This window comes from Arthroderma uncinatum (assembly GCF_011692745.1).
Source record: "Arthroderma uncinatum strain CBS 119779 chromosome Unknown scaffold1, whole genome shotgun sequence".
Classification (NCBI taxonomy): Eukaryota; Fungi; Ascomycota; class Eurotiomycetes; order Onygenales; family Arthrodermataceae; genus Arthroderma; species Arthroderma uncinatum.
This window is the reverse complement of record NW_022983863.1, coordinates 702,009-725,829: the sequence shown is the minus strand read 5'-3', so window position 1 is coordinate 725,829 and position 23,821 is coordinate 702,009. Positions and strand designations below refer to the sequence as shown.

Here is a 23,821-nt window from a genome sequence, read left to right as displayed (position 1 = left end):
TTTGCGGGTTTAGGGTTTACCTTCCCATCGCCCCGATATGTACTGACAAAAACATTTAGTAACAACTATGCAGCCTGAGTCCTCGCCTGCTGAAGCACGGTCGTGTTTAATTCTTAATGCGATAATCCAGCAGCGGTTAAAATCTTCGTGATCCTTTTGTCCTCGCTCTAGGTTTAAGAGGCTTTCTAGGCTAGAGGATCGATATCCTTGCAAGGAAAGCCTTGGGGGACGAAGTCGTCTCGCCTAACCCCGAACTCTTCGCCTATATCTCCACCTCGTAGCAATAAAATACTAGCGGACGGGTACACCCCCCCTCACCGGTTGGTTGCGAAGGTTGTGAAGATCGCCAAGTCGCCGCCCTCAGCTGCACTTCTTGACCCTGATCCATTCCTTTCAACCTTCCAGATTTCTTCGATTTCTTCGATTTATTCGATTTCTCTTCGTGATTTCTTTGTTTGCCGCTCATTGCCTTCAGCGCCATGCTATCTTGTCAAGATGGCACTCAAGAAGTATGGCCCACGCTCATCCCACGTGCGGCCCGGTGAATCGCCTCAGTACTCATCAATAACAGCGAGATGGATTGCGTGGAAGAACCTCCTGTTCGGCAGCAGGAAGAAGGCCCTGTCCTTTGAGATGATCGTTAATGGCTGCACCTGCTCTGTGAGTAGACATGCTTCATTTTCCAGGCGATACGATTACTAACGTTGAATATATAGCCGTGTGGTGTGGTCGATTTTATGAACTACCTCATCTATGTTGAGCGCGCAGCAGAGAACCTCCAGTTTTACTTGTGGTATCGGGACTATATCCAGCGCTTTTCCAGCCTCTCTGAATCTATGTGGGCGTTGTCGCCGCCATGGACCGAAGAACAACGGAAAAAGGTGGTTCGTCGCAACAATCAAGCAAAGGAGAGGGCGAAACGGGCTCCTTCTATCGTCGGCGCTTTCATGCCAATCCCGGCCTTCCCAAAAGTCACAGAGACTGAAATGGACGACCTAACGCCCTTCGCAACACGGCCTAACAGCTCGCATGCTGATTTTGAGACCAGCAGCCTTTCCCGCGGGGAATGGCTTGAGTGGGATGCAGGCTTGAAGTTGTCTGAATGCCAGGAATCCATCGACGAATCAAGTGCTTTTGATGGCATAAATCCTCTCGAGCCTTGTATGACTGCCACCTCACCCAGTTCCCGTCACTCGAGCGGGCGCCTGCTAACAAATATGCGTCTCCTAGTTACTATCCAACCATACCGCAAAGAAATAAACCGAATCATCTCAACCTACATCCTAGACAATGCGCCCCGCCAGTTGAATCTAACGTCGATAGAACGAAAGATAGTCATGGAAGCATTATCTGTCACCACTCACCCCTCCGCCTTTGCTGGTGTACTCCAAGAAGTTGAATGGAACCTACGTCAGCAATCTCATCCACAGTTCATCCGATGGTCGCTAAACAATAGCAACCGCAACCGTCTATTATGTGCTCGCGTCGTCAGCATGATTATTATTGCCTTTGGATTAGCCCTCGCCATCGTCTTGGTATTTAGCAAGGCACATCGGGGTTGGAGGATGTTTTCTGCCATGCTTCTGTTTCCCGGTATTGCATCCTTGATTGCTGCCATGGAAGGAACTTGTATGGTATGTTTAGTCTCGGTGATTTTGATCCCCTTTTATCCCATTAGCAGAATAATCCTAATGTTATATCTTCCAGCTATTCCTCTGTTTTTATAAGCGGCAGCTACGCCCATGGGAGATCCATGGCGAAAATGATGACCCCCCAAAAAACGCCTGCCAACTTAATCGGAAAGCATTTGACGCCTTTGGGGCTGCTAATTCCTACGAGGACGAACCCTGGATGCGACAGAATCGAAAAAGAGGCTTTTTCAGCAAAGCCTTTGACCCGTCGATACAAATTAAGGACCCAACCCTCTGCCAACTTCAGACTATGACTATCGTCCGCTCAACAACACTGGGAAGCGCCGTAACCATCATCCTCATCGGCATATTCATGACCTTGCCAAATGGGAACTATTTCTAGCGGGCAAAAGTTTGCCACCTTACTATTGACTAGTAACCAGCGCAAGGTCCACTTTGGCTCACGCTATGTCCGCTCAATTTTACGACTCTTGCAAACGCCACAACTTATCTCTACCTTTCACCTTTTTCGGCTCATTATCGGTTATGGCTTAGCTACATATTGGGGGGGGGGGGGGGGGGGTTGGGTACCTGAGTCATGTTTAGACGTCATATGAAAAATCACTGGATGGGGCTTTTTTTCTTATTCTAAGGGTATGCTAGGAGTTACGGCGCAACGGGTTGGAACGACTACTTTTGACATATACCACGGGGGTCCATGGGACAGGTTTGATTCCTGGCGGCGTTCAAATACTGTGTGGTTGTCTTGTACCAATATCCAAGGGGATACAGTTCTTGTCCATTTCTCAAGTCTGGCCGGGTGATTAGCAGTGCTTCCCGCCATTCTTTGTTGTTATAAAAAGAATACTCCAATATAATTTCACCAAATATCACACGATATGTACATATAACCAACAATATTATCTATAATCAAAAAGATTACTACTATTTCGACTAAGGGGGTGTGTATATAACGGAAGTTCTGTTCAATTTATCCAAAAGCGGATTAGCGCGATCGCGACGCGCTGAACTTCCAACATACAAATTATCAAAGTCGAAAAACATATCAAACGTCATGGTACAACGCTGACAGCACTTGACTCCTGCACAATGCCAGACAGCTTAGCTCCCCCCAGACGACGGCGACGAGCTGCAGGATCTGATTCCGACGACGATGAAGCGTCTAGAAATGACCGAGATGGCACGCCGTTCTCCCAAGCTTCAAATGCCAGCAAACGCGTTAGATTAAGTACTGGGAGGGATGGTAATGAGAGCGATGCTTCTGAGACAAAAGCGGGCATTCTCTCGGATGATGATGGCGACGACGACGAGTCACCAGAAGCAGACTCTAGGGATTCAGATACTTCGAGCGAAGGCGCATCGGAAGCCCCGCCTGGGGTTCAAAACGCGGCCTCGTCAAGTAATGGAATTGCAGGAGGAAATAATGCAGAACCACTTGAACACCGACCTGGCTCGATTGTGAGAGTGAAATTGACGAATTTTGTAACCTATACCTCTGCCGAATGCTTTCCAGGGCCGAGACTTAATATGGTGATCGGACCCAACGGGACGGGGAAGAGTACGTTTGTTTGCGCTATATGCCTAGGACTGGGATGGGGCCCAACGGTGAGAATATCCCAGCCTGGATATCGCTTTTGCGAGAACAGCCACTGATGCAGTTATGTTATTTGTAGCACCTGGGCCGCGGTAAAGAGGTCGCCGAGTTCGTTAAACATGGCTGCAGCGAAGCTACTATTGAAATTGAGCTCAAAGCCGGAGATGGCATGAATCGAAACCCCATCATCTGCAGAACTATAAAACGTGAGGGCAACAAGAGCACGTTTATGATAAATGGAAAGGCAACGAATCAGTCTAGGGTGCTAGCGCTTGCAAGATCATTCTCAATACAGATTGACAATCTCTGTCAATTTCTACCGCAGGATAAGGTCAGCGAATTTGCTGCGTTGTCTCCCGTGGAGCTACTGCATTCTACACAACGGGCTACCGCTGGACCTGAAATGGTAGAGTGGCATGAAAGTCTAAAACAGTTACGTGCGGGACAAAAGGGATTACTGGAAGATGGTGCCGGCCAAAGGGAGCATTTGGTAGGCTTGGAGAGACGCCAGCAAATGCAGCGTGAAGACGTGGAAAGGATGAAACAACGAGAGGAGATAAAGAAACGACTAAAATACCTCGAACTCCTAAGACCAATTCCCCGGTATAACCAGTCTCGTAGGGATGTTGAGGCCCTCAAGGAACAGAGGCAAGGGTTGCTCCGCGAGCAAGCGGAGTTGAAAGAACAATTAAAACCGGCATTAAAGGCCGTCGAATCGAAAGCGGAGTATTGTGCTAAAGTCGGGGCCGTACTCAAACAGAAGAGAACTCTTGTCGTACGGGGTGAAGAGACTGCAACAAGTATCTCGAACAAAATGGTCGAGATTGAAGATCAAATGAAAAACCTGACCCATCAGATAGACGCCGAAAGGAAAAGTGGTTCAGGTCAGCTGGAGGAGTGTAAGAGAGTTCAGCAGAGCATTAACAAGCTCCAACGTCAAATTGAGGAGAGCTCCGTGGAATTTGATGCTGCTGCATATACCGAGAAAATAGTGAGAACCCCCTCCTTTCCGTCCGTTACGTCGATAGTTATGCATTGCTAATTCCTCATTTTCTAGCGTGATTGTGTTCGCCAAATGCGTGAAATAGCAGACAAGGCGAGGGAAATCCAACTCAAAAAGAGAACTACCATCCAGAACTTGGAAACAACCAGGGACAAGATTAAAAACGCCGAAAACCGACTCCAAGAACTCCAATCCCAATCCGGTCAGCAGGAAGAAAAGTTGCGGCGAATATCTGAAGATTCGTTTAAGGCCTGGCAATATATAAAAAACAACCCAGACCGGTTTGAGAAGCATGTGTACGGCCCTCCAGTTGTGGAGTGCTCTGTAAAGGACGCGAGATATGCTAGTGCTGTCGAGTCGCTTTTGCAGAGAAATGACTTCATGGCATTTACCACCCAATGCCGAGCGGATTTCAGAACTCTACAGGGTATTTTGAACAACGAACTACACCTGCACGATATAAGTATAAAGACATGTACTGTATCCATGTCTAGTCTGAACCCGCCGGTATCTGACGAGGAGCTTCGGTCGTTGAACTTCGACGGTTGGGCAAAGGACTTTATGTCTGGTCCGGAGCCTGTTCTAGCTATGTTGTGTAGTGAGAACAGATTCCATCAAACTGCCGTCGTGCTGAGAGACATTTCCGATGAAGAGTACCGTACGATGGAGAGCAGTAATATCAGCACATGGGTTGCCGGAAAACAAAGCTATCAAGTTGTCCGTCGACGCGAATATGGTCCTAGTGCAACTACAACTAGGGTAAGACAGCTATGGCCCGCTAGGATGTGGACCAACAACCCTGTCGATTCGTCGTCAACCGAACAGGACCTGAGGAATTGCATTACTGAATGGAATAGCGAGGTGGACGAGATAGTCGCTAGGGGTGAGGAAGAAAGGAGTGGGTTGCAACGCCTAAAGGAGCAGAATGACACAATCTCTAAAGAAAAGGTATACCACACTCTATGATTGATGGCAGCAAGAACGATGATCTGACGTCCTATAAACAGAACGAGCTAGAGAGAGTCAAGGCAGAGAAGCAGTCGGCAATGGTGAATTATCGATCTCTCCCGACGAGACTTGGTAAATTTGTCTATACTTGAATTTATACAAGAGCCCTTGCTAACGTCCCTAATAGCGCAACAAAAAGAAAGACTGAAGACTGTGAATGCTCGAATACAGGCAATCAGGGATCGGGTAGAGTCATTACGAGGTAAGCAAGATGGTCTTGCTGTTGACAAAGCTATAGTAGCTATTGAATACTCGGTAAGTTGGATAGATCCTTATCATTCTCATTAATTTGTGATGAGCTAATAATATCCCTTTATAAGAACGCCGTGGTTGCATTGCGAAAAATACTAGAGGAATTAGCACATGTGGAGATCATGGCCATAGAAGCCTACTCTGACTGGGACACGCTCAAGGAGCGAAACGTTGAAGTTACAAAGACTCTCGCGGCCAAAGACGCAGAAGTCGAAGACGTGATACGAAGGTGGACTGAAGCTAAGAGGACGCTTCAAGATTGCCAGAGGGAGGCACGCGCTGTGGTTGGCAGTATGCATTCAACACCTGGGCTTAGAGGGGTTGGCGAAGAGATCAAGCAACACACTGTCGCGCAGCTTGAAGCCGATATCGACTCTGAAAAGGCTAGGCTAGAACTAACACACGAAGGAAGCAGCAATGTCATACAAGAGTTCGAAGAACGACAAGCCCGTATTGATGCGTTGAAAGAACAGCTTGCTGGATCGGAACAGAGGCTGAACGAACTAAAAGAACACATTGCTGACGTACGAGGCAAATGGGAGCCTAAATTAGACGAGATCGTGTCTAAAATCAGCGATGCCTTCGCGGACAATTTCGCCCGCATAGGTTGTGCAGGACAGGTAACCGTTGATAAATGTGAAGGCTTGGGACCCAACGATGCAGATAGCGGGAGCGACTTCGATCAATGGTCGATAAAAATACAGGTCAAGTTCCGTGAACACGAGGCGCTCTCTGTACTTGACTCCCATCGTCAGTCCGGTGGTGAGCGAGCAGTCAGTACCATTTTCTATCTCATGGCACTGCAATCGCTCTCTGCCTCGCCATTCAGGGTCGTCGACGAGATTAACCAGGGTATGGACCCACGAAATGAGCGCATGGTTCATGAACGTATGGTTGATATTGCAGGTGGCCAAGCGGACTCGGGGACTGCGGGCGGCCAATATTTCCTTATCACGCCCAAGCTGCTTAGCGGGTTGGTGTACAAACCTGGCATGACGGTGCTGTGTATCTTCAGCGGTGAGTACATGCCGGAGGATTACAGCCAGCTGGACTTTGGACGGTGCGTATTACGGATGAAGGACGTTATTGCGCAGCGAGGCAAGTCAGAAAGATCCAAAGGCAAAAGGGCGATGGTTGGGTGATTACTAGTAAGGGTCTATCTGCGGTCTATCTGGAGGCGGTCTGTTATTTATTTGACTTGCATGTACCTGGTTCGTTAGGTGGTACTTTTGGATATATTTCGTGTAAATACTATTTGTCATTAGAGTCATGGCTCTCATCTCTATTTTATTAATATCTTCTCTAAGATATCATGTCATGTCGCCAGCCTGACCAGATAATCAATCGTGATGTTCATTTCTACAGTTGAGCTTTCCTCTTCCCTGACCTTTATTCAACCCCATCGACCGTTCAACCCATGACTCTGCAGAGGCACATAGTCCAGCATCCCTATCTGTCTCTCTTTCCACAACCTTCTGGACACGTTCTTTACGCTCCTCGACGTCAGCAGCCATTTTATCCGGCTCGTCGATTGAAGCAGTGTTAGGAAGCGAGGTAACGGCCTGCCACGCCTTTAGCCCCCCGATCACTCCGATGTTTCGCGTACTAGGAATACGCAGTAGTGTCTTGTCGACTTCGTAGCCTACCTCCTCGGCTATACTGACAAGTTTAGCAGTCAGGCAGCCGTATGTGGACGAAAGGGACCCTGGATTCTTCTGAGCTTCAAGCTTTTTCGCACGCAGAGCTTTCAGATCACCACTTTCAGGCTGAGAGTTATGGTCGTGGTGCTCATCATCAATATTCTCGTTTGACTGTTCATTTTCAGTAGTCTCCTTGTGACCTCCCTTAAGGGCACCCCTTGGAGGCGGATAGCGATATCTTGCACCCGACAGGCCATGAGAGCAGCACGGTATGGCAAGGAATGGGAGTGGCTGAGACGGGTTGGATATGATCCCAAGCAGCGGAGTCCAGAGAGTGAGTTCGTCTGCGTGATTGGATATGATGAATGTGCCATCCTTGAACTGGCCGGAGATAGTTGAACCGTTATCATCAGACGCGTGGGGTAGAACATCCTTAAACGGCTGCGGCACACACGTCCTTTCTTTCAGCTGTTCTTGCACCCAGGAAGGAAAAATCGACCAGGTCTTGCGAGAACGGGCATCAAAACCCCAGCCTCCGTACCCTTCCGAGAGAAGGATATACACCAACACACCATTCCCACATGCGATGTCGACGAACCCAGGAAAACCAGTCTTTTGTTCAGGACGTCCCCCTCCCATCACATCATGCCCATTCTCTTCTTCTCTGAGCGTAGAGTCAGATGCAGGCAAATGATACATGGTCTTCCACAGCTCGATCAAAAACGCGGCAATCGAGAGGTCTTCAAACACGTGCTTGGACGGCTCTGTAACCTCTACCCAGTTCTTCACCAGACTGGGCGCGTATTTTGACTTTAGTTTCGTGTAAGTGTTCTGGACCGTATGCTGGGGGATCAAGTTATCCTTGAACGGCCTGGGCTGTGTACCGCTTGGGTGGGACGTTGCCGACGGTCCCGAGGCAAGACGGATGTGTATGGATAGGAGATTGAGAAGGGTTCGATGGAGACGGTTGGGGATGGTGGATGGGATGTCTGGGGAGAAAGGGAGGAAGTGAAGGGACATGATTCCACCGTTGCTGGAGCCGTCGTCGTGGGAGTAGAGGAGGGCAAATCCACGCACGACCGGGTGGTAGAACGGCATATCCTGCTCAGAGGTGGCATGGGGATAGTATACGGCCAGATAGGATGTTTTGTGAACATCGTCCTGGTCCCCTTTGCCTTTGTAGAGATGGCAGGTCTGGTCGTGGGCCGGGTCGAGGTTTGGATTCCTGGGTATCAACCTCCTCACTACCACGCGCTGCAGTTCAAATCCAAGAAAGACGGGCCGAGACGGACGTGTTTCGTCTCTCTTTGCTACATCTCTCTCTGGCAGACTGCTCTCTCTATCCGCCGTGGTCTCCAAGACCCCCCAGCTGTCGTGGAGGATGTCTGCCCTGAAGAGACTGGGGGATATGAGATTTGGATTGGCCAGCAGGTGAGTCGACACCGAGAGAAAGACATCCGGGCTGAACCCGAGTCCTGGCTGACTGAGTGAGGGAGCCGTTATCCAGTTCTCCCCGTCGGCCAGGCAGGAAGACTCGAGCGACTGTGCAAAGTCCGTGGGGGACGTCCGGCCACCTATCTCGTCAGCTGCATTCTCTCACTGGCTCTCGCTGCTTACTCTTGTTTTTCCGGGGCATCTTATTCTCCTTATATCTTTCTCCTTTCTCCTTTCCCTTTTCCTATCTCTCTATCCTTGTGGGCCAAGAAGAGTTTTCACCACTAGAGATCAAGATTCAGAACATATCACATCACCAGTATCAACAGCAAGACCAACATATCATAGGATCAACATATCATATCATATCAACATATCATAGAAGTAGAAGTATAGAAGAAGTCGTAGTAGAAGAAGGAGTATCAAGTGTATGTGTATATGTATGTGTATGTGTATGTGTGTATGTATGGATGTATGGGCGTATGTAAGTGACCGTATGGTACCAGCGATACACACTTTGTTGCGGTTAGTCAGCCGCCGTGACGTAAAATACCCTGACGCGGTGACGGTTTTTGGTTTCTGTTTTCTTCCGTTTTCTCTGTTTTCTCCGTTTCTGTTTTCCTCGTTTTTCTTCCGTTTTCCTCGCCCATCGCCCTTTTTTTCTCCCTCCCATCGCACCAGCATCGCCCGCAAGGCAAGCATCGCCGAGCTCTCCAGCGCATCGCCCAGTGTGCATCCTCTCGCTCTCCCAGGCCAGCGAGCAGCCGTCAAGACGTCGTCGGTCGTCGACCCCTCGCTGCTGCTCCCTCGTACTGTCTCGAATATTACGATGGGTCGCACCGTCGACCAGGAGGTGCACGCCGCGTTTGTCGAGTTTCGCGCCAAGGAAGACGATAAGGTGAAACCTGCCCGTATTTCAGTCCAGTTGTCATGTATCCCCGGGTAATACTCAAACGGGACGATTTCCAATACTCGAGACTGATATATATCTTCGTCCGCTCTACAGTGTCTCTCCGTCCAGTGCATCTACTGCCAGCAGATCCGCGCGAAGAACACCAGCCGCCAGAAACAGCACCTGCTCGAGTGTCCCGCCCTGCGTGGCCACAACAACCCGCACGCTCAGCCCGCGCCGCCGCCGCCGCCGCCTCAGCAGCAGCAACAACAACAACAACAACAGCAACAGCAACAGCAGCAGCAGCAGCAGGCACAGCAGCCTAATGGAGTTGCCGGCGGTGCGAACGGGTATGGCGGTGCTCCCGGAGGGCCGCCCGGCGGCCCTGGCGGCCCTGGACCAGCGACGGCAACGCTGCCCTCGACCAACGGGCCGATGATGCCTACGGGAGTCAATCCGCACGCCAGCGGGATGCAGACGCCCATGCCAAGCCTGCCCGGTCGTCCGTCGCTCCCATCGCAGGCCGCTCCGCCCTCCGCTCCTCCGCCTCCCGTTCCCGCTGGCCAGGCACGCCCCCACGGCACGCCCAAGGCTGCCAAGCAACACCGCCAGAGCACGTCCAGTCTTCCCGCCCCGCCCCTCGACGACGTGCACGCCGCCTTCGTCGAGTTCCGCGCAAAGGAGGAGGATAAGGTAATACCTTTACTTATATATTTATAGATGCATGCTTACTGTGATAGTGTTTGTCTGTACAATGCATATACTGCCAGCAGGTACGCGCGAAAAACACCAGTCGCCAACGCCAACATCTGCTGGAGTGCCCCACCTATCTCAATGTCATGAAAGACTCGATTCCAGCAAACAATCTGCAACATACTTTCCCGGAAGGCGACATTGCTCGGTCCCTGCAGCTCCCCGCGCCCACTCTCGAGCTCGACTTCCGCATGAGCATCAAGCTGAACCCGTCTGTCTCGCTTGGCCACAGTATCTGGGGCCAGCGGGACTGGGTCACCTTCGTCGGCGGCCAATGGGCCGGCCGATGGGGCAAGGGCGTCGTTTTGGTAGGTTTCCGTGCATACACTCGCCCCCTGTTGTCTGTACCGCCGCTAACTCCGTACAGCCCGGCGGCCAGGACTCGCAAGTGATAGTCAAGGAGCTCGCCACAAGCATGAAATCGTCCTATCTGCTTCAGACTTCTGACGAACCGCCTGCCTTCATCATGGTGAAAACCCACGGCTGGATGACGGGCGCCAAAGAGATTCTAGAGAAGGTCGCAGATCCTACCGTTGCGGACTCCGTCAACCCAAACACTTATAAATACCGCGTCAACATATCCATGGAAACAGGCGACGAACGCTACGCCTTTGTCAACACGATCATGTGGATCGGAAGTGGCTGTCGTCGTGGCTCAGAAGGTACGTCATCTGTCGTCGTCATGGCATCAATCTGGGATTAGTCTTGGATAGTTAACATGCATTATAGTAATACTCGATGCCTTCCGCGTCAACTAAACAACCACTGCGCCGCGTCGCTCAAACTCTTCTCTGTCCAACGCTTGGAATGACTCTAGTAATGCTTCTGCCGGTATGGAAATTGGTCCTATTTACATCATGGAAGGGAAATTGGGGTGCTTTATTCTTTATTTTTTCGTTTATGCGCAACTTATATATCTTATGCCCCTGAGGGTGCCTGGCTTGACAGTGAGGTCTTGTCCTTTGCCTGCCTCTCAGTTACACCATAGTCCCTCCCCTTTCGTCTTTCGTCTTTAATCCCCTTCTCCTGTTTTTTGATTCTCCCAGGCCTGCCACTTGCCTCTTTTCTCGCTCAGCTTCTTCCTTTTACTCGTTTCCTGCCTTCTCTTCTTGATACCACTTCACATTTTATTTGTTTTCGCTTCTTATTATATGCCCTAAGAGCTTTTTATCTGGATTGCCGTTTTTTTATATGAACCTGCCCTAACATTTGTCCACTTTTTTAATGCAAATGCCATCTCATACACCCCCATACCTCGTACAGGACACTCCATACGTGATACTCCCGCCGTAAAACAAACATCCCCACCCATGGCTCTATATTTACCGTAAGGGACCAACTTAATTAACATCCCCGTACTCCGTACCCCGTACCTGGGCGTTAAATACTAGCTGCGCCGATGGGACAGGGCGATTAAGGTTCTCAGTCGTGTATTCGCAGTAATTAGCTCCAGTTGTACGCGGTAAAAACAAAAAATAAAACTACTGGCGATAAACCCAAAACCACGACTGAGCTATTGACTAATACCATGGCCTATTAAATACTGGGTACAAGGTTTAGTTTTAGTCAGAGAAACTGGCTCGCTGGTATATACCGACCGCAGTATGGCAGTATGTTTGGAAAGACATATACCCGGAAACAGGAACCTGGGGGGAAACACGATACAGAATGCCGGTATTCGGGAGATCGCTGTCGTTCCATGGATCCAAGTATATCCAGGCATATGGAACTGGTAACAAGTGTATCCAGACATATGGAACCGGTAGACTGCTTGGCTAGACAAAGCCCGACCACGCCTTGCCTGGCTATATGTGCTTGACCTTGGAGGAATAGGCTGGCAGTCTTAAGTAACGTATGAATATATGTATAGATAGATTCGTGAGAACAGTAGTCTTAGAGCCGAACAAAACACCTCCGTATATATACGCCAGATCACACAGTTTCTATATATCGTTTTACCTCCCTATAAAACAGGAACAGTTCGTTAGCCCAGCGTAACAGTGACACCTTGGTTAAAAAGAAAGGTGGGAAAAAATGAACATACCAGTCAGTAACTGCTTCCTCCCAGAGCCGAATCTCATGTTCTCTCGTCCCACCGAAATGATCCACAAACTCGTCGCCGAATGCCTCTCTCGCAACACTCTCTTTGGCCGTGAATCGGACAACGGCTTCCTTCAGGTTCTTCGCCAGGCGTTCACCCTTGTCGGTATTACCGCCAACATCCTCGCCCTTGGGTAGTGGTGGAATGGGAATATCAAGCTTCTTCTCCACACCACGCCACCCAAGCGCGACAATGGCGGCCAGCACGTAGTGCGAATTAACGTCGGCACCAGGCACACGGATTTCAAACCTGGTCCCTTTGCCGCTGCAGGTTGGCGGCGAGATGACCCTGATGGAAGCAGCGCGGTGTTCGAGACCCCACGAGACTGTTACGGGAGCCCAGAAATTCTCTACCAGTCGCTTATACGAGTTTATGGTTGGGGCAAGTATAGGCATGATATCTGGTAGTCCAACCAAGATTCCGGCGAGGAAATGTCGTCCGAGGTCGGAGATGTACGCGATATCTGGATATGGCGAAGAAGGGTCGGGCGAGTCGCGGACGAACAGGTTTGCGCCCGATTCGTCGACGAGGGAGACGTGCATATGGCCGCTATTTCCAGGGAGACCATGGCGGGGCTTGGCCATGAAGACGGGCGTGATCCCGTACTTTGATCCGACTGATTTGACAACGTATCTGTTTGGGGTTAATATACTTTCAGGTCAGGCCCATGGCTCATATTTGGGGATGCCCACTTGAATAAACCACCTCGATCGGCCATTCCCTTCACTTCTCCGAATTGCAGTGCCTGGTAACTTATTAGCATTCTTCAAGTTAGGTCCAGGGAACGAGAAGAAAAAAAATACCGCTTCGAAAACGCCAGGGCCGCTCTCTGTATGCCAGCTTTCAACGTCGCATTGAAATTCTCGACATGTATTAAATATCTTATAGAAGTATTCCTGGTTATGCACTGTCCTGGTCAAGCTATACCCAAACATACCCTCTGTCAGCGGCTGCAAGTCCGTAACCTGGTTCTCCTTGAGGAACCGGGCTGTGCCTGTAGAATTGCGTTCTAGAGAATCACTTGTCGCTGGTGCACGGTACTGGTAGAACTCGAATTCCGCTTCCAAGGCGTATTAGCATCGACCTTGTCCAATGGCGGAGTAAAGAGATATTGCATACCTCCGGCCATGGCTTTATACCCCTTCTTCTCCAGTCCAGCAGTGGCAGCTCTTAGCAATCCGCGCGGGCAAGCTGAAATGGGTTTTTTAGTCTCGGGGTCGAAGAAGCTGACCAGGAAGAACGGCACATCGTCCTCCCACGGTATCCTCCGAAAACTGCTCATATCTGGGATCGCGACCAAATCTCTATATCCATTCTCCTTATTGCTGATGGCCAGTTCCTTGAAGTATGTCTGGTCGTGCATATCCCATCCAAAGATGACGGAGCAGAATCCGAAGCCGTCTTTGGCTATCGAGAGGAACTTTTTCTTGGAGACAAGCTTCCCACGAAGCATGCCGTCGGCATCGAAGCCGGCGACCTTGACCTCGGTGTCATCGGCGAGCACTTTCTCGAGGCTATCGAGGGATACCGTGCCAGCGGCCATTTGGTGGGCTTCAGCTACCCCGAATGCGGTGCCAAAAGCGTATGAGCGTAAGAATAGGCCAAAACAGAACCAGATGAGTGAATGACAAGCTCTAACAATAACGAGAGGCACTCGTTCAATGGCAGACAGGCCACCGTCCCTCTATAATTATTATGATGCTGCAAGTTGTCCGCCGAGCTCGAACTTCCTCCCCTCCGCCGTTATCGCGGAAGCTTATCTACGGTCATGTGATATGTGGTGTAGCCTTCAGAACTATAAGTAGATATTAACAATAATATAATACAATATACTCGATTTTTAATATAAAAGAACGCTATCTGATAAATCGGGGTAGCTAGTTAGCTATTATCACTTATCACCAAGCTATCTCATCCTCCCCCGCGCATTTTGTGATATCGCGCCTTGCATTACACTCGACAGGAGTGATGGACCCGCAGCCTGTGAATATATTTTCTGATGATAATGAGGTTGAGAAGGCAGAGCGAACGAGTTTGCTCAACGAACTGGACGGCCTCGTCGATAGCACTCCGTTCTCACGAGGACTGTGGGCTTGCCTACGCGTGGCAGATCTTGGGTCACTACGGCGGATCGTGGAGGGCGTCAAGCACAGTCCATTTCCCAAGGCAGGTCTGGCAGGCTACGAGTATCTTCTCCAGGAAAGCAATTTGCTGCGGCACTGTAAGTCCTCCCTCGGTGTATCTGCTGGATGATAGCAATATTATTGCGTCACGTAAAGAATGATACTAACAGATAGTCATTAGGGACGCAACGGACGCGAGTTAGTAGCCGAGCCACTTCGACAACTACAACCCCGCCCCAGCCCAGTACCCCAACCCGACCAGATGTGTCTGGTTTGCCCTCCACTTTTCTCAAGCGACGACGGGATGCAAGGGACCAACTACAGAGCGAGCTTGTGAGTTTGTTTAGATTGTTTGTCTATCAGAAATTATTCCTACATGCTGACGGGGGCTAGTGCCGCCAACGAGACCGAAGAAGATGTGTCGTCACAAAATCTGGCGAACCTATCGAGGTAGCTCATATATTCCCTTTCGCCATGCGAGGTTTTCAAACCGAGGAAGCGAGGTCACAGATGTACAGTCCGTGGGAGGTCTTGAAGATCTTCTGGCCCGAGGAAAAGGTCGAGCGGTGGCTCAGTGCGATTCAAGCTACCACCGAGACCCCAAAGAACCTTCTCTGCCTAGCACCTCACGTCCATGCCTATCAGGGCAAGGCTTACTTTGCTCTTAAACATCTCGGAAGCAGCGAGGACAATACCAGCTGTACTGTTATGTTTGTGTGGCTACCTCACTTTGACGACCCTCAGTCACTTCGAGTGTCCACAGAGCCTTTCGCCGCACCTGTTGTACAGCTTAGAGAGGATAGTACTGGTGGAGTTGTAGGTCTATGGGATGTGACAACTGGGCTGCCTATCTCCACCGGTAGCCGAATTGTCCTAGAAACTACAGACCCAGTTGGCCTTCCTCTCCCGGATGCTGACCTTCTGGAACTCCACTGGGTTTTGCAGCGTGTTGCCGCGATGGCTGGTGCCGCGGAACCTCGGGATGATAGCTATAGAACAGACGATGAGGACGACGAGATGTTCGGTGTCTGGGCTGATGAGGATTCGGACCTATCTGACCTTTCTCTTCCACAAAAACCGACCACTTCGATGGCAAGCAATGGTAAAAACAAAATGGTGCTGGATTTGAACCCCTGTGACCCTCAGAGTATGCCTGTTGAGTGAGAGTAATAAATAACTACTCTATTTGAACAAAAGGCAACCGGCGTTACTTTGTTCTATTAAATCCTTAATTTGTACTATACCTAGATAGTTTTAGTAATTATGGCTACTATGATATATATAATGATTACTTGTAGTGAGGCTGCCAGTAGCTGAGTATAGCTAGTAAGTAGTTACCTAACTACTGACTCATTATCTATTTAATATATATAACCATCACTATCTCAACAAGGGGGCTGTACGCGGTTATATAGTGCGATATATCCAACGGGTACCTCCTTTTTCCTTTTAGCGCAAACATTCAAGTATCTGTATACAAAATTTTATCATATTTAACTAAGAAGGTGATACCATGGGCCAGCCAGCGCCATACTGCACATCTGATACTTCCCGTGCTTATAATACATTATTAAGACCAAACACAGTGCTCTTGCAGGGTAAACCGTGGTCTTCTAATTTTGCCAGCCTATTCCTAAATGTGATTGATTACCACAAAGAGGTCTCCGTTGCCATTTGCAGCATTTGCACCTAGTAACTATGTGTCAGCCTGGGAACAAAACGATTTACCTAGTTTTATATGCCTTGGCTCTTACCATTTATACTGTTTTCGACACGGCAATGCGCGAACATCCATGAGGTCCCAATTGCAACATCCACGCTATTGATGGGGAGAGGGACCCATTAGCATGATATGTACAGTGCTTGGTTTAGGGTTCTCAGACTACTTACCAGTGGGAAGTCGTTGAGGGATTACCACCAATATTGACGGCCTCAAATCGACAATTCCCTGCGGTAACCATTATCACAATGGTCCTGCCGACGGTACAGTTTTGAGTACCGAGTCGTGCAAGGTAGTGGTGACAGGCTAGGGCGTCTTCGTATGTGCAGTACCTCCCGAGGAGGCAGCTTGGTTGTCCCTGAGTTGCTAAGCTTGCCATGGCCTTGAAGGCCTCTGAGAGAACGTCAGCACATATCTCGAGCTGAAAATCCGGGAACTAACCTGTGCTGGTAGTCTGTTGATACAACTCTTCCGAGGTGACTCCAAGTGACTCCAAACTAGGCATTCCTGGGCCAGGAATCACCTTACGGACGGCACGTTCTTCCGTCGACGGAATTGTAGCTGCATTAGCTAGGAAAGCTGCAGCACTGAGAACCAACCCCAGGGTTTGGTAAATGTTCACCATGGTGACAACTATTCTCTATGAGAAGAACGGATGGGAGTTAGATGTGTTTGAGAAAGTGAATTGTGATGGGAGATGCCAAACCCAAGGGGGCCTATTGAGCTTTCTTAAATAGATATCGTTCGGCACAGGGGATTACATGTTGCTTTCCATATATATCAGTGTCGACGTACCCCCTAACTACTAGGATCTAGTAGATCGCTAATACAGGGGGAACAAATCTTTCCGATACTCAAAATGTACAACGTATGTCTGTCCTATTCCAAATATCAAGTTCAGTTAACTTAGTTAGGAATCAACTCTGGTGAGGGGTTTACCTGAGTCCCTGTTAATGCGTGTTGGCTGCTACTTCCTGCACATTGAATATAAATGATCCTCATGGGTAGAAAGGCCCCAGATATTGGAATGGCACCCTGACTTGGTTGATATCACCCTGTAATTGTCCAGACTTCTGTCTAGCCGGTCAACCCATGCTCAGGTTGCAGCTCACGGGCCATCATAAAATAATACTCGGGGTTCTTGGTCGGGGGTTTAGTCGGGGTTCAGCGAGGATGAAGCCAAACCGACCCAGTTCAGCGTCATACCTTACTCTATTAGAGATAGGTATATGCAATATAGGCCACGATATTGTTGGATTCAGGCTGGTCGTCGCCAACAAGCGATCCTCGGTCAGGTTCAAAAGAGGAGAACGGATGAGAAGTCCACTAATCCATTGGTTCTCTGCACGCTTCCATATGATATCAATTGCACCATGTAAATGGTTCCAGTGCCTGGGTAAAGTCTTTGGCCCCATGCATGCCATGGGGATGCGGGGGAAACGAGATCCCGCTTCCGCGAGTCCCGCTCTATCGTCTTGTTTTTTATATTGATTCAGCTTCAGATTTCTCGAACCGCGCTCCTTAGTATAGTCCTGGAGGCGTCCTCTTTGCTAAAAGGCATGAGGCTAGAATGGATGGTGGGTTAAGAAAGAAGGAGGCCACATGAACGAGCACGGGTATAATTGATCAAATATAGTCCCTAGCATTAAACTGACATGGCAACGCATGCAGCCAGGGATCGGTAAATGTAATCAAAAATCCCAGTTTCAACAAGCGGCAATATCTCGGGAGTTGCATTGCATAGACCCTGAAGGTGAACGCGTTGGTCCGCATAATTCCATTCCCCAGGAAGATGACCAGGAGGGGTATTTCCTCAGCGCCCGCCTAGGAAAATATGCTCCGTACAGCACAGCGGCAACGGACAGAGACAAACGAGCCCTCATCAGCAGAATGGTCAAGATGTTGAAACTTGATAGAACAAACTCCAAAGATGTTGGCAGAAGCTTATGTTTATATCATATAGAGTTGCTCCACCGAGTGGGGTCGGCTCGGCTGATTCATCCTGCCCCTCGTTGTCGCGCTCGTTGTCGCGCTTCTCCGAATGCTGGAACAACATTATACAACAGCATCTTTGCTTTACTCTGGCAATCTATACGGCTTTTGGTGAGTACAGCAGTGTTAGAAGCCTCCCTTGGCTGGAGTGTCTGTAGGTTTTCCTGAATCTAACCCGGAGTACAGCACACCCCCGCATCACGACTCGATCGTTCATCATGGCTGGCGGAGGACGACTTCAGGGCAAGAATGCCATTATAACCGGTGCTGCAGGGTGAGATATGACGGCTCTTCATAGTCCACGGCTTCCTGTTTCTTCCTGAGAAGATTGGAGCTAATCCGGCTGTATTATAGTGGCATTGGCCTCGAGACAACCATCCTCTTTGCACGAGAGGGTGCCTCCGTTCTCATGGCAGATATATCCGAACCGGCCCTCGAAACTGCGCTTGCCAAAGTGAAGAAGGCAGTTCCAGCTGGCTCAAAGATAGAGACGGTGAAGTGTGATGTCTCCAAGGAAGCTGACGTCAAAGCCATGATCGAGTCTTTGGATTCTTGGGGTGGGATGGATATAATCTTCAATAATGCCGGTATTATGCATGCCGATGATGCAGACGCTATTGATACCCCAGAGAAGATTTGGGATCTGACTCAAAACATCAACGTGAAGGGTGTATGGTTCGGGTGCAAACATGCTGTTGCCAGTCTGCGTAAGAACAAGAAGACCAAGGGCAGTATCATTAACACTGCTAGCGTTGTTGCTCTTGTTGGCAGTGCCACGCCACAGCTTGCATATACTGCGAGTAAGGGAGCCGTCCTGGCCATGACCAGGGAATTGGCCATTGTTCATGCCCGTGAGGGCTTCCGATTCAACTCGCTATGCCCAGCCCCATTGAAGTAAGTTATCTCCCACCAAAACAACTCATGAGATACCGCTTTGCTGATATGTAACAATAGCACCCCTCTCCTTCAAGATTGGCTCGGTGATGATGCCCCCAAACGCCTCAGACGTGAGATCCATTTTCCGCCCGGCCGATTTGGAGAGGCTGTCGAGCAGGCGCACGCCGTTGTGTTCCTCGCTAGTGACGAGAGCAGCTTTGTCAATGGCACAGATTTCGTCGTTGATGGTGGTATGACCAGGGTAAGTTGCCTCGCATCTATATTTTAATCATGACCACCCTTGTTAATCTTGTGCTAGGCCTACGTCACTCCTGAGGGACCAGCAACCGAAGCTCCTAAGAGCCTTGCTGCATGAAGCAACCGTGTTATAGATGGCCAGTCTAGCAAAAACCCGAAATAGACCACACTAGATCTTAGTGTATAAATCTGTCTTGAAATCTTTAAATATATATAATTAATAAACGTTACCATCCTGTTGAACTATATCCTCTTCTAAGTAGAGAGCATGGGCCTAAGTGTTTGGATCTTCCTGTTAACAAGAATATTTGCCTAGAGGCATTCCTTTAATTTCCATTTTAGAGCCATATACCTGACTGAGGCCTGTCTAGCTTATATGTACGTCCTCTCCTTCCTTAGTATCTAGGTAAGTATGTAGATACTCCGTGGACTGATACGAGAGAGATGTGTGCGGATAAAAGGGTGGTAATAACTAGTAAGATTATTAGTAGAGGGCCAGATAGATAGGAAGAGAATTTCTAGAAGGGAGTAATAAACCCTTCAAGGGTTATTCACATATATCCATTATTCCTCGGCTGGTGTGCTTCATTCCAGTCTCCTCCAGAAGTCTTGTTAAAAACCGTTGAAGCCAGTGCCAGATGTTTTGAAGCTACCTAAACGTTTCTTCAGACAGTTGGGAGTCTTCTCCTTGCAAGACTATAACCACATTTCCCCGGAGTCAATCTCGTGGTCAGCTTTATTTTGAGCCATCGCCTATCGTAAGCCTCAAGTTCAGCACTTCAAAGGGATTGAAACCGAAAAAAAAGGTATCCGACTAGCCACAAAAGCTATTCTACTGCGAAACCCATGCATTTAGCTCATATTAGCCTAGCCGAGGGAGAGTTAGCTGTTGTCTGTGGTTACGGCCTTGCCAGAAACCTGTCGATGTTCTTGAAGTGGTAGCAACCTATAATGAGTAAACTGAAGGATATCATAAGTTCTTTAGAGACGACTCTTTGGTATAATTCCTCTTGCCAGGCAAGATGCTATCACTCTCTATAACTTATCTGGTTAACGCTTCTTCATGGCTTGACGTTCGAGTTGATAGAGGAAGAACTTGCGCTAGCCACAAATGGAATAAAGTCAGATAGCCAGGATAAGCTTGACCTCCAGGAAAATCGCAATGAAGAGGTCGAGATAGAACACTTGTTTCTTCAAGACTATTGCAATTACTCACTCTTTTAATATATCGGACCGTACGGAAGTACCGTATATCCATTATGAGGTCGGCTCGGGCATGGACCAAGATGCTGGTTGGGTAAGCGTCACATCTATCTTATAACCTGTTAACAATACAAGAAAGACAACTAACAGTTATTGAGAATATAGAGGCTCGATACTGATTATCGGCGGTCCAGCACTGGTAGAATACGTGCGACCTACTGAGGAAGAGTTATTCAAGGTATGCGCATGCCTTACTTGCCGCGTGTCGCCCAAACCGCCTCCCGTTGATAGAGCGAATACACCACCATTCCGCCTGAGATAACATGGCTAATTCGATAAAATTCACCGTTACAGAGATTCAATCCCGAGCTACAAAAGCGGAACTTGGAGAACCGAGAAAGGCGGCAACAGGAGTTCAACGATTTTGTAACAAACTTGAAGGAACATGCAAAGTCAGATAAGAACAGTACGTCTCTATAATTTACATAATGTGGTTGGGTTATACTCGGACCTTGATCTCTCGATTTCATGCGGCTGACAGAAATGTGTTTGCAGTCTGGGAAGCTATTAAGGTATCCGAGAAGGAACAAAAACCGGAGAAGTGACCATTTCACTGATATCATCAAAATCATGGACAAATGAGCTCCCATTCTATGGTGACCTGGATGCCTTACCAAGTTGGCAACCAGGAATGGGCTACGTTCACTCTCGACTCCCTCTCCCTCCATGCCACGACGCTTCGTATAATGCATGCCTTGTTCTGGTTTCATAGCCAACGGGGATCCGTAGCTGGTGATACCTTATTTATGAAATTCTATGTACTATATATTAAAGTCAAGGTCAAATTCCAAGGAAGGCGTTGTCAACAGGTGTATTTTAAGGGTTTTTTGACATTAAAGAGCATCATTTTATCAATCCATGACAGTATATTTTGTTTTATTTTGGAATATTCCACTCATGTATATAAGAGATACATAAAATGTATTAAGATATAGCATTAATTAGAAAGCAAAGTCTTTCTTTGACATCACAGAATAGGCATAGACAGGCAAAGCATGAGCATAAGTGTAGTATTTACTTTAGGAAGGGTGCCCTGGACTTGTAAATGACAAAGAGAAAAGGTAATATCTTCAGACGAGTAACGAAGCAAGGGAACGAGAAACAAAATCATGAATAGCCTTAAGACGCGCAGCCACGCCTCTACACTCCAGTTCTCCGATAGAAACAGCGATGGTGTGAAGGAAAGGGGTAAAGGGATGGGAATAGAAACGGATAATATGAAATTGGGCGACAAAGTTGGGACGCAATAGGGTTACATGTGTGTGTGAGTTGGTGTTGACAGAGAAAATGAACGGTCAAAAAGTCAAAGATATAGCTTGGATGAAGGATCAGATCACCAAAAGCAAATGCATACGTACATGTGAAAGGAAACGAAAAGCAGAAGGGAATATCTTTATGATACCATCCACCATACGCCACCAGCAATGCCTAGTAGAATGATAGTAGTCAAAAATCCAGCGCCGGCTCTGTCTCCAGTGTCGATTACTGATGGTTGCTTCATTGCAGGGCCACCACCAGCGCTCGGATCACCCTTACTCGTACCGGTCTTGATGTTGGCGGGACCCTTGATGTTTTTCCAGAGGTTGGATTGAATAACTTCCAGGGCGCACATCTGTTCGCCTACTCCAGTCTTGGAAGTACCCCAGTCTGCGCCTTTGGTCCAGTAGAGGCCACATGCGTTATTGGGGCCATTGCATTGCAGGGCTGCCGCCTTTGCTGATGCCTGGATCAGAGGCAGAATGATTTCCTGGGTGTGTGGCGCTAATAGCATGGTTGCGGCCATCCAGCGGCTCATATAGGCTTTGAACGAGCGTTGATCGTTGTTGCAGTTCCCATTGGCTTCGCAGGCGACTTCAATCATAACGCCTTTTGGTTCTTTCTGTGAGAAGAAGACCCCGGCGCCTGTGATAAGACCGTCGAGACGAGTTTTCCATTTGGCATCTCCATTAGTCTAGTGAATGTGTTAGTTAAATTACTTATATATGCACTAACAAAGGGAACGGGGCCTTGAAAAAGAACTTACGTGATTGTACATGTGAGCAGCACCAAGGAGCAAGATACCGTTATTGTAAGTCCATTGAATATGGTTGATGCTGGAACAGTTGTCGACAGAATCAGTACCGTCGAAAATCTGGTAGGTTGGGCTGATAAGTTTGACGGCAGTCATCCAGTCCCAGGCCCTCTCAGCCCATTCAGCATATGTGCCATTGTTGGTGTACCTCGCCAGGCGTGAGGCCATATGGAAGAAAGCACCGTTGGAGATCGCATTCTTATAGTGATATCCATTGTTGAGAGTAAAAATCTGCCATCTTAGTCCTCCCTTACAGGTGTCTTCATCCCAACGCGCTGCCTGACGGTTGAATACCGCTTGGACAAGATAAAGCCACTGCGGCTCCTCCGGTGGAGGGTCAGGGAATTTAGTCTCAACAGCGGTCATTGCTGTAATAGCCCAGAACGCTTGATCGTCATTTCCAAGACTGCGGCTTTGGTTGTTAGGCTCATAGTTTTTATCTTTTCCGACTTGGTGAAGCATTGCTTGCTGCGTGATCTTATTATAGGAGTCGTCGCCTGTGTAGTGCCAATAATCTATGAGAGCTCCGAACATCGCGCCGGCCTCCCACCAGTAGTATGGGTCTGGCAAATTGCCTGGGACATCTCCGGTGTGGTTTCCGGTATAGTAAGATACCATTCCAAAGGCGATATCGCTTGCAGCTTTCTTGATGGAAGCTATCACCACGACACGCACAGGTTAGCAACTACTCCTATTTATTCAAAGGTGAGATAGGTAACCTACCATCGCTTCCCAAGTCTAGATTAATCGATGCCAGAGCCACCTGGGCCCCTAGCAACGGTGTCAAGAGAGATATCCATGACCTGGGAGACTGAAATGAAGATAGCATGGTTGCTGTGAGAAGGTGAATGGGAGAACGGTTGAAAACGGCGTATATTAGACGATGGTTATAAACGAGGGACAGTCGGCGAGGTTGATTTCAATAATTAAACCAGCGAATGAAGCATGAGGTCCGTAATGTCTTCAGGTCATCTGAGCGACGAGAGCGAATGGCGGACGGCTCGACTTGTGAAACACGGCGCAGTTCGAGGGGCAAGTCGGTATTCAGAGTCGACAGATGCACGGTAGGAGCTCAGATGTGTTCGATGACGGCGAGCAAGTGTATGTTGTAACCCCGTTGGATGTCTCTGGGGACGGTATATTGAGAAACGCGGCGCCTGGACGGTGGATCTCAGTGGAACAGGTAACG

General features: G+C 48.7%; 9 protein-coding genes across 9 annotated transcripts; 5 read left to right on the top strand and 4 right to left on the bottom strand.

The window, feature by feature from the left end:
- Positions 1-495: 495 nt before the first annotated feature.
- On the top strand, positions 496-2,034 carry GIQ15_00232 (uncharacterized protein; the record flags this gene model as incomplete). The annotated part of the gene is made up of 3 exons (XM_033547649.1): positions 496-660; positions 717-1,634; positions 1,708-2,034. The coding sequence occupies 3 exons, from the start codon at positions 496-498 to the stop codon at positions 2,032-2,034; spliced, it is 1,410 nt and encodes a 469-aa protein (XP_033408600.1).
- Positions 2,035-2,741: 707 nt separating this feature from the next.
- Positions 2,742-6,651, top strand: GIQ15_00231 (Spr18 protein; the record flags this gene model as incomplete). Its single annotated transcript, XM_033547648.1, has 6 exons — positions 2,742-3,257; positions 3,326-4,237; positions 4,304-5,197; positions 5,257-5,329; positions 5,385-5,512; positions 5,578-6,651. 6 exons carry the CDS (start codon positions 2,742-2,744, stop codon positions 6,649-6,651), a joined length of 3,597 nt encoding a protein of 1,198 aa, XP_033408599.1.
- Positions 6,652-6,849: 198 nt separating this feature from the next.
- GIQ15_00230 (DUF1613 domain-containing protein) lies at positions 6,850-9,609 on the bottom strand (the record flags this gene model as incomplete). The annotated part of the gene is made up of 3 exons (XM_033547647.1): positions 6,850-8,723; positions 9,262-9,488; positions 9,533-9,609. 3 exons carry the CDS (start codon positions 9,607-9,609, stop codon positions 6,850-6,852), a joined length of 2,178 nt encoding a protein of 725 aa, XP_033408598.1.
- A 301-nt stretch (positions 9,610-9,910) lies between these two features.
- GIQ15_00229 (uncharacterized protein) lies at positions 9,911-10,986 on the top strand (the record flags this gene model as incomplete). The annotated part of the gene is made up of 4 exons (XM_033547646.1): positions 9,911-10,168; positions 10,246-10,536; positions 10,596-10,890; positions 10,958-10,986. The coding sequence occupies 4 exons, from the start codon at positions 9,911-9,913 to the stop codon at positions 10,984-10,986; spliced, it is 873 nt and encodes a 290-aa protein (XP_033408597.1).
- Positions 10,987-12,160: 1,174 nt separating this feature from the next.
- Positions 12,161-13,872, bottom strand: GIQ15_00228 (glutamine synthetase; the record flags this gene model as incomplete). Its single annotated transcript, XM_033547645.1, has 6 exons — positions 12,161-12,191; positions 12,273-12,962; positions 13,022-13,074; positions 13,133-13,191; positions 13,267-13,389; positions 13,449-13,872. The coding sequence occupies 6 exons, from the start codon at positions 13,870-13,872 to the stop codon at positions 12,161-12,163; spliced, it is 1,380 nt and encodes a 459-aa protein (XP_033408596.1).
- Positions 13,873-14,297: 425 nt separating this feature from the next.
- GIQ15_00227 (uncharacterized protein) lies at positions 14,298-15,616 on the top strand (the record flags this gene model as incomplete). The annotated part of the gene is made up of 3 exons (XM_033547644.1): positions 14,298-14,550; positions 14,634-14,785; positions 14,846-15,616. 3 exons carry the CDS (start codon positions 14,298-14,300, stop codon positions 15,614-15,616), a joined length of 1,176 nt encoding a protein of 391 aa, XP_033408595.1.
- Positions 15,617-16,085: 469 nt separating this feature from the next.
- GIQ15_00226 (uncharacterized protein) lies at positions 16,086-16,797 on the bottom strand (the record flags this gene model as incomplete). The annotated part of the gene is made up of 4 exons (XM_033547643.1): positions 16,086-16,141; positions 16,207-16,271; positions 16,343-16,565; positions 16,614-16,797. The coding sequence occupies 4 exons, from the start codon at positions 16,795-16,797 to the stop codon at positions 16,086-16,088; spliced, it is 528 nt and encodes a 175-aa protein (XP_033408594.1).
- Positions 16,798-18,382: 1,585 nt separating this feature from the next.
- GIQ15_00225 (3-oxoacyl-acyl-carrier-protein reductase) lies at positions 18,383-19,416 on the top strand (the record flags this gene model as incomplete). Its single annotated transcript, XM_033547642.1, has 4 exons — positions 18,383-18,438; positions 18,519-19,058; positions 19,119-19,302; positions 19,360-19,416. 4 exons carry the CDS (start codon positions 18,383-18,385, stop codon positions 19,414-19,416), a joined length of 837 nt encoding a protein of 278 aa, XP_033408593.1.
- Positions 19,417-21,954: 2,538 nt separating this feature from the next.
- On the bottom strand, positions 21,955-23,461 carry GIQ15_00224 (glycosyl hydrolase family 76 protein; the record flags this gene model as incomplete). The annotated part of the gene is made up of 3 exons (XM_033547641.1): positions 21,955-22,512; positions 22,585-23,288; positions 23,356-23,461. 3 exons carry the CDS (start codon positions 23,459-23,461, stop codon positions 21,955-21,957), a joined length of 1,368 nt encoding a protein of 455 aa, XP_033408592.1.
- Positions 23,462-23,821: the final 360 nt, after the last annotated feature.